Source organism: Eretmochelys imbricata, chromosome 9 (genome assembly GCF_965152235.1).
Source record: "Eretmochelys imbricata isolate rEreImb1 chromosome 9, rEreImb1.hap1, whole genome shotgun sequence".
In the NCBI taxonomy this organism is placed as follows: domain Eukaryota; kingdom Metazoa; phylum Chordata; order Testudines; family Cheloniidae; genus Eretmochelys; species Eretmochelys imbricata.
In genome coordinates, this window is record NC_135580.1 from 89281156 (window position 1) to 89290497 (window position 9342).

Here is a 9342-nt window from a genome sequence, read left to right on the forward strand (position 1 = left end):
TTAGTTAACGTTTAATGTTTAACTGCCTTTTGAATAACGGGTTAAGGATTATAACCATTTTTAAAAATAGACCAACCTTTAGAACATAAATACATGGTTAACATCTCTTTAAAAAACAAAACCTTAACATTGTTTTTCCTATCTAAGCTCGCTCCTCCCTTAAACTGTTTTGTTTTCATTTAATTTATTTGTTTAAATAAATGGAGTTTTTCTTTCTTTCCTATTTATTTTAGCATGAGCTTTCGTGAGCTACAGCTCACTTCATCAGATACATCGGTATGTATCTGATGAAGTGAGCTGTAGCTCACGAAAGCTCATGCTAAAATAAATTGGTTAGTCTCTAAGGTGCCACAAGTACTCCTTTTCTTTTTGCGAATACAGACTAACACGGCTGTTACTCTGAAATCTTTCTTTCCTGTTCTCTAGATGGTAAAACTGCAGGAGATCTTCAAGACCTTCTACCTGGGAAAACACAGTGGTAGGAAACTTCAGTGGCAATCAACACTAGGTCACTGTGTACTAAAAGCGGAATTTAAAGAGGCAAGTATGAGTCTCTGGGTTATTTTCTGCTGGTGTATTCCTGCAGTCTGGATTTTGTCAGTTTTGAGGTACTTTGTGATATGACCATGAATACCTCTAGGAAAGATTCTTGCAATATGATTAATATTTAGCATTGGCAATAACCTTCTTGAATGTCTCTTAATATAATGACTGTGTGGTACCATCCAGATGGGGTAGCTCCTGCAAGGGCACCAAAGTATTTTGTGTTTAATGCATCAGAGACTCTGGTCTTGGATAAAGAAAAGGAGTACTTGTGGCATCTTACAGCATGAAGTGAGCTGAAGCTCATGAAAGCTTATGCTCAAATAAATTTGTTAGTCTCTAAGGTGCCACAAGTACTCCTTTTCTTTTTGCAAATACAGACTAACACGGCTGCTACTCTGAAAACTGGTCTTGGATAGTATAATTCTGTCGTGTGTCATAGATAAATGACACACATTTGGGTGTGGGAGGGAGCAGGGGATGGGGTGAGCTGGGCTCCCTGCAGCGACATCCCCCGTCGCTCAGCTGCTAGGCGGAGGTCTTGGATGGTATCATTCTGTCTTGTCATAGATATATGACACACATTTTACTTAATTTATTGGTCTGACAGTAGAGATAAGTACTGCACACCATGTTTGTGATGGTGGGGAGCAAATAGTAACTGAACATCTCATGTCTAAGATTGGTGCTGTATTTCACAGTTACCACATGGTGGCTAGTAATATGTCTTTTCAGATTCCTGAGCTGAATGAAATGGATAGCTTTCCTTCAAGCCAAGTTTTCATTTCAATTAATGTACAATACATGAATGATTTTTGACTTTCTTTCCAAGAAGACTTAGTAACATCTGGTCTCTTCATTCTTGACAGGGCAAAAAAGAGCTCCAAGTCTCTTTGTTCCAGACGCTGGTGCTGCTTATGTTTAATGAAGGAGAGGAGTTCAGTTTAGAGGAGATAAAGCAAGCTACTGGGATAGGTCAGTATTAAATGCAGTTGATGGTGTCTGAATGCTGTTGTCTAAAATACTAAACAGCTTGTTTTTGCTTTAGAGGATGGAGAGTTAAGGAGAACACTCCAGTCATTAGCCTGTGGCAAAGCTAGAGTACTGACTAAAAGTCCCAAAGGCAAAGATGTGGAAGATGGTGATAAATTTACATGCAATGATGATTTCAGACACAAGCTCTTCAGGATAAAAATCAACCAAATCCAGATGAAAGAAACGGTATGGGTTGGGGTTTTTTTCCTAGTTGCTGCCCTCTCTTCTGATTCTTAGTTCCATTATTTTTGCATGTCTTAAAAATACAGTAAGCTTTCTTTTGTCCAATGTTGAATTTGTATATTTGATTAACTACATGAAGTATGCAGGTGTACTTTGTGTGGCAAGTGAACCATAGGTCTGAAATCTGAATTAGCAAACTAATCCAGATTCCCTATTAATCAGATCTGATAATCTACCCAGATTTCTAGGAATCTGAAAGATTTTAAGTAGTACCTGTTGTTGTGTATGCCATTGACCTTTGTATTCGGAAGCTTTACTAAATAAAAACTTTGCAAACTGCCGTGGATTAATCTGGCTAGATTACATGGGAATAAGAGAATTCAGAGTCTTAATTGGCATTCTGTTCTCTATATTATGGCTAGGCATTAACTTATCATTGGGTTCCTGCTGATATCTGAAACAAACTATTTTAATCTCCTGTGTGAGTATGTTTCTCTTTGTAGACAATAGCCTTTCAAAAAGGACTTTGGAAGGAAATCAGGAGACAAATATCTGACACCAAAAATGCTGGGATTAATGTGTAGCTGTCTGCAGGTCAGACAACCAGAAAAGGATCACTTTGACTGTTTTCATGTTGTTGTTGTTTTTTTTTAACTTTTGTTTTTTTTTTAAATTGCTCATCCAGGTAGAGGAACAGGCAAGCACTACAGAGAGAGTATTTCAGGACCGGCAGTACCAGATTGATGCCGCAATTGTGCGAATCATGAAGATGCGTAAGACTCTGAGCCACAATTTGCTTGTGTCAGAGGTGTACAACCAGCTTAAATTCCCAGTAAAGGTAGAGTTCTGATTCTTTCTTTTGTTTGAGAAGATCTTGTTCCTTGCTATACTTTCCCCTCGTCGGTGTTGTAGAGATCGTTCAAATAAATAATACAGTCAGTAAAGCACTTTTATTTGATAGGCAAAGTATTCCCTTCTAGGAATTTTGTTTGATGTGCCAGTTATATTCATTTGTTCACTTGAATGAACAGACATAGTAAGACTTTTTTTTAAGTAAAGCTAGAAGATAAAGCATATTATTCTAGAGCTGGGCAAACTACTGGTTGTGAATAATATTTAAAAACTTAGCTCCCTTTTTGTTTGTAAGTCATTCTCAGGCTGATTTTTTTGCAGGTATTTATAAGTAAGGCTGCAAGTTTGTCACAGCAAGTCACGGATTCCATGACTTTCCGTGACTTCTGCAGAAGCTGGTGTGCCTGGTGTGCCTGGGGAGCTCAGGCAGCCCCTGCGCCAGGTGCACTGGCTGCTGCTGGAGCAGTCTCAGGCCCCCACGCACACACATGCCCCCCCAGCCGTGAATTTTTGTTTACTGCCCATGCCCTGTCTGTGACTTTTACTAAAAAATATCAGTGACTACAGCACAGTATTGGTGCTGCTTCCAAGCTGCCTAGTTCAAACTTCTTTATAAAGAAGAGAATAACAAATACCTAATACAACTTTTCAGACAAATAGTTGTGGCTAAACTTTGTGTAAACTGAGATTTACAAACACTTGTATCTGATGGCTGTCTCAAACTGTGAATGAGATGCCAGTATCTATAGGGAGAGATCCATTCAAGTTCATATTGAACTTGGAGCTTAGTTTGCAAATAAACATGTGAATCACTTGTTTCATTTTTCAGCCAGCTGTAACTTCTGGTGTTCTCCAGTGCGAGAAATGCAAAATAGAAAGTATTGCCACTTTCTTCTGTAGCTTTCTTGAAAAACACCAATTTTTGAATTTTCTCTGCAGATAAGTAAGCATTTGTATTGCATAAAATTGGCAGCCAGGCATTCATAGGTATAGTAGCTGACATAAATGCTTTCTCCCTTGTTCATGGGGAGCACAACAGCAATCTAGGTCACTAACTTATATGCTTCCAAATGTACAAAGTACATCTGTTACTGGATGAAAGCCTCACACAAACAGGAGATAAGCATTTTTATATGTATAATTGTGTTACAAAATACCCTTTGTGACCTGATCCAGAAGATACACAAGTGTTACATTATGGGCAGTATGTCTGCCTGAATTCCAGTTTATGGGGCATTCATGTTTGACAGACCCCAAAATTGACAATCACACACTTTTTGCTTTCTATTTCTGTGAAAGACATTTTAGGTCTGTCATGCTCTTGTACTTAAACGATTTCTCTGGCATTTCCGTAATTGATCCATAGGATATTTAGCTATTCAGATGGTAATTTGAAAAGTGTATTAATGTAATATTGTTAAAGTAGGAGGAACTGAGTGATCAGAAACTTCGTAGAGATGGCTGCAAAAAAAAAAAAAATAGTAGTACTGATGATCTGCATTATTTTACAGCCTGCTGACCTTAAGAAGAGAATAGAATCCTTAATTGACAGGGACTACATGGAAAGAGACAAAGAGAACCCAAACCAGTACAACTATATTGCATAAACATATGTTGGCCTTTGTTTTTCTGCACATTTGGTGTCATACTAAATTGCCGGTGGATAAACTAGCCTGTTGATCCCATTATTTGACTTTTTATACTACCGATGAATGAATGAAAGCAGTGTAATGGAAAAGTATAGTAGAGTGGACTTTTTTCAGTGGTTAACATGCCCATTTAAAGAGTACTATTTACATTTTAAGAAGAATGCTGTTGAACTCTTTGCATGTTATTAAGTATGATGTGCAGAAAACTGTAAGAAAGTACCTGGTCTTCGTGATTCCATTTGTCTCAGAGTCTGAAGAGGAGTCCCTTGGTATATGACAAATGTTCTTTTACACCTTTAAACTATGAAGCAGAAGCATAATTAACATACAGAAAATAGCCTTTAAAATGCTTAAACTGCATGCAAACTTTTATTTACTGTACAGAATATTGGATGTATTTATCAAGTAACAAAATGACCAATGATTTGATTCACTCATATTTGGATTTGACCCTTTGGGGGTCTGGGGGGGAATAATTACCAAGTCAAGTTATACTTATTGATGTAGAAAACATTCTCTGTTGCAATTAGGAGGAAATGTAAAAGAAATGGTACCAATATAAAATGATTTGTAAGGTTACAGAATATGTACCATTCCTTAAATAACTGTGCCACAGTAAAACTTTAATTAACAAGCTTAGACTTGTATTTATATGGCTTACCCCAAAATGTAAAGTATTTACCCTATTCTTAACATAAAACAGCAGAAACAATTTTTACTAGTCTTGGGCAGGAGAGTCCAACTCTTTCAATAATACTCAGCAAAAGAGAATGTATTATAAAATGAGGCAAAAAGCAACACAGTTCTTGCACGCACACACCACAAAGCTACATGAACAAAAATTACAAATGGATTTTAATACTATTTTTCTTTGAAACAATCAAATGGCTTGAACTTCACCGTAGGTTTAAACGGGGTGAGAATCTTACAGATATGTCCTGCGTTGGATTGCTTTTAGGAGTTAACTCAAGCCAACCTAAAGCTTTAAGAACTCAGTCCTAGACTGTAGCAAGCTTTGCCTCCTAGAAACCTAAGCCTACCTCTCGTACAGAAAGATACTTATTTGCTTCAAGGCATCTAGATCCTGTTTTCCTAGTTGATAAGAGCATTATTTGGATCTTCGTGAAACCTGGGAGGAAAAAATAGCTTGAATACAAAGGTTCCCCAAACAGTGAGGTTATTGCTTGAAGTTTTTGCAACCGGAAACTTTTTTTGCTCTAGCAGAATATGCCAGGAATATAAAGTGGCAGCAGAAGAGTTAATTTTTCCAGTTTTCCTAGACATGTGACAGCTCCCCTACCCCTCCTCACCTGGTCAATCATCTGACTCAGTTTCAGCCATGCAGCATAGCAAGATGAAGAATCTAATTCACTTTCAGGCATCTACAGCCCTGAGAAATGCCAGAGAACCCTCGGAGGCAAGAAAATGTTACTTTAGTTAAAAATAATAATAATAGTCTTAACTTAACCCGCCTGATGACTAGCACTCATATATTCTTGATGATCGATTATTTCATCACCTTATGGCCCTGTGGAATACATAAACCCTGTATATTTGTGTGTGTGCGTATGTTATATCTAGAACTTCCCCTTCCTGAATGTTGCTTTTCTTAAACAACTGTATGGTGTGAATTGCCTCCATTTTTTTCCCTCAAGCTCCTTACATAAAGTGCTCACTTGACAAAACAAAGAAGTTGGGTTCCCCCCAAGTAAAGAGCACTCCTCATTTCATATCCTTCCTTCAATGCTGACTTCCTATAAAATTTGCACAGGTCTCCACATGAGCCGCAGTAAGAAACCTATCCGTTTTTTGCATAGTAGTTATCAGTCTAATCCAGTGGCAGACATTCAGGGTCACTACCTTTGAGAGGCGTAATATTTCCAGTAGGGGTGTTTCTTTGCAGACACTGCTCCTGTAGAGAATCAGGCAAGCCTATAACTATTAGCTCAGAAACAAAGAGCCACCAGGGAGAAGACAACAATGAAATTGAGATCATGGCTTTTCTATCTTCATTATTTTTAAACTTCTTTCTGTATCAGTTGCATTATGTGTCTCTTCTCCATGTATAAGGTGGTTCTGTTTTCTCAAATACAAGATTTATTTAAAAAAAGGTACTGTTTATGGAGGAAAAGCTTCAAAATATTCACTTTTAGGGGAAGGATGGAAACTAAAACATTTGACTGCCCATGCTCCAATCTGTTGCAACAGTTTAAATACAACCAACGCCACATATTTAAAAATGAGACTCTATTAGAATCTCTAATTAGATGGGTGTTGAATTTCAACTATAACCAAGCAGAAGGTTTTGTTTTGTTTTTGTTTTTTTATCCCATTTATTTCAACCAGTAAATGCAGAGACTATTGTGTAGAAAACTCATGTCCTGAATTGTCGTCCTACTTCAAGATTTGACACTGAAACGGAGTTAACCTTTTCACTGGCAGTCCAGCTATTAAAGTAACCCAATGAAGGGCCTATGAGAACACTGGCTTGACCAGGAACTGAAGAAAAGCAGGGAAAAGCATGCCCTCATATCCCTTTATTTACCCCACTGGCCTATCCCCAACAAATTGTTCATTTCTTCTGCTAGTGGTTTCTGCTTCTGGTTAGTGACAAAGCTGCAGCCAAGATTAGCATCCAGCCATACTTCTTGCTGGGATCACGTGCCTGCCTACTGAGCCATATATTAATTTTGTTTTAGTGGGCTTGGACCACAACTCATTTGGCTATAAAACAGCTTGTCTGTTCAGCCACATATTTTTAATCCTGACTCTTGCATGCAGTTTATAGCGGACTTGTTCATAAGAAATTGCAGTTTATTCTTAGAAGTATATATTTTAGGTTTTTTAATCTTTATACCCATAAATGGACTATTTTTTGGTCTTGGCTGGTTTAAAAAAAGTGACCATTTTGTTTAAATGCTGTAATTGCGAAAGTGTTGTTGTAAACATTGTTTTGTTCTATAGTTCACACAAGGGTGCCAAAGTAAATAGAGTTAATAAGAGACCTAACAAATTTGTTAAGTTGCTTTAGCCGTGGTTTATATTTTGATCTAATGCTCATCTTTCAGTCACAGTATTTTTCGTTTCCCTAAACATATCATTTGCCCTAATGCTTACTTTTAAACAATGTTTTATTTGTGCATCTAAAAAAATGTTCAAATACCACTGTTTTTTAGTGATTTCATATAATAGGAAGAGTATTTTCTTTGAAAAGTTACAGTAAAGTTGTAAGAGTACAGCAGCATTCAAAAAATGTAATATACTTTTTCTATAACAATTCTTCAGAAGTATCTCTGGAGTGAAAAGAACTAACCCTGTTACTTTTAAGAAGCCTCTTCACTCGGCTACTAGAATATAAAATTGTGCTTGTTTAACTGCATCAAATGTTATAGTTATGCAGATTTGCAAATGGGGCATGTGTCACCATTGCGTCCTTTAATGCAAAAAGCAAAACCTTTTTAATGTTTCATAACAAGTCTAAAATGGGTACAGAGAGTCTTTGTTAAGTTGGTAAATAATGTAAATACGTGTCCTTTCAAAGAGTGAGTCTGTTATCTAGGTATTTTGTGTCATTTAATAAATATTAAACAGTTTTGTGTTGATAAACTCTTATTTGTGTGTGTGTAGTGTCTTTTTTATCAGACTTGTATATATTGTCCTAAAGTGTCTTTGGCACTCTCCTTAATATCTTTGGGATGTATTTTGATAACAAGATTTTTGCTTTCTTCCTGGTTTCATCTGATGAAGTTACCTTTGTTGAGGTATCACACTTACTTGGTTTTCCAAGTGGTTTCCATTCTTCAGTTCACCTTGTTTGTTTTTATTTTTATATTTTTAAGATCTGACACACTGTTTTCTAAGAGAGAATTTTTAAACCATCTTTACCAGCCAAAGGGCCTGATCCAAGCCCCATTAAATTCAGTGACTTCACTGAGCTTTGAACCAGGCCCAGAATGCACGGGAGTACTAAAAACTGCACTAAAGTACTAAATAGGGCTTGCTGCCTGTTTCCGTAGTACAGAACCCAAATACAGAGTTCCCAGGCCAGTTACTCCTTGAGAAAGCAGGACCGGGTGCAGTTAGCCCTGAATCAGTGTTTCTCATAGCTACTGGTGCTGCTGTCAAGTCAGAGCTTGCTCAGAATCATATTATATACCAATCTGAAATACAAAGAACACTTCTGAAAAAACACATCTGTACAATGCTGGGCCACCTTTTTGGTGGGTTGTGCCATCTGACACTTGGTGCCTTTTGGGAAAACTTGTTACAAGCATAGGACTTGTCCATGCAGTATTCACTGACAGAGAGGCTTTCCTCTCACAAAGCAAGACCCACGGATGTCAGTGGGACTGCTCTCATGAGTAAGCCTTTGCCAGATCAGTTGCTTTTACAATGCTTTTACAACACATAATGGCAGGCTTGAAGAGTTTGTTGGCCCGAAGCAAAGCAACTCATTCTCCATGCAATGCCCTCTGCTGAAGACTAGGGTGTAGGGAACAATGAGCTTTAATGATACCTCTGAGACCCTGTCTAAGAAATTAATTTTTGTTACACTGTGCATTCTCTATATGGATATAATCTGTATCTTCTTCCTGTGCATCTAACATTTTTTTTAGTTTAAATAATTCCCTAAAGAGAAGTGAATGGAGGAGGGCAGGGGGATGAAGGCTAATTGGTCTCTTAATCTCTTCTTTCTGGAAAAATAGAAGATATGTAACAAATGAGGTTGCTGATAATGCCTCCTAAAATATGGTTTTATTGTATAAGGCCATTTGCAATAAGATCAGGGGTGCGTGTGTGTGTGTAAAAACCATCTGCAGGGCAAGGTATGCCAGTATATCAGTTTTTATTTCTAGGCAGAAAACACCACTAAGCTAGTGAACGTTGTACCTAGGTAATTAATCAAAATACGTTTGCTGGGCTAGGTACTTAGAACTCTACTATACAAAGATGTCTTCCAGTCTGGCAATACTTAGAGTTCTAGAGTAGCACTGGGGGAGAGGAATAAGAATCAATGCACAGGAAGTGTGAGGATAATGGGCAGAGAAGGGAGGCAGATGCTGATCATTCCGGGGCAGAG

General features: G+C 37.6%; 1 protein-coding gene across 1 annotated transcript in view; it reads left to right on the forward strand.

Moving 5' to 3' along the window:
• Positions 1-7874, forward strand: part of CUL4B (cullin 4B) — a 32093-nt gene extending 24219 nt beyond the window's left edge. The window contains exons 17-21 of the mRNA XM_077827236.1: positions 427-540; positions 1413-1518; positions 1592-1764; positions 2447-2599; positions 4125-7874. Coding sequence (XP_077683362.1) covers positions 427-540; positions 1413-1518; positions 1592-1764; positions 2447-2599; positions 4125-4220 — 642 coding nt within the window. The 3' untranslated portion in view covers positions 4221-7874. The remainder of the gene's footprint in view (positions 1-426; positions 541-1412; positions 1519-1591; positions 1765-2446; positions 2600-4124) is intronic.
• Positions 7875-9342: the final 1468 nt, after the last annotated feature.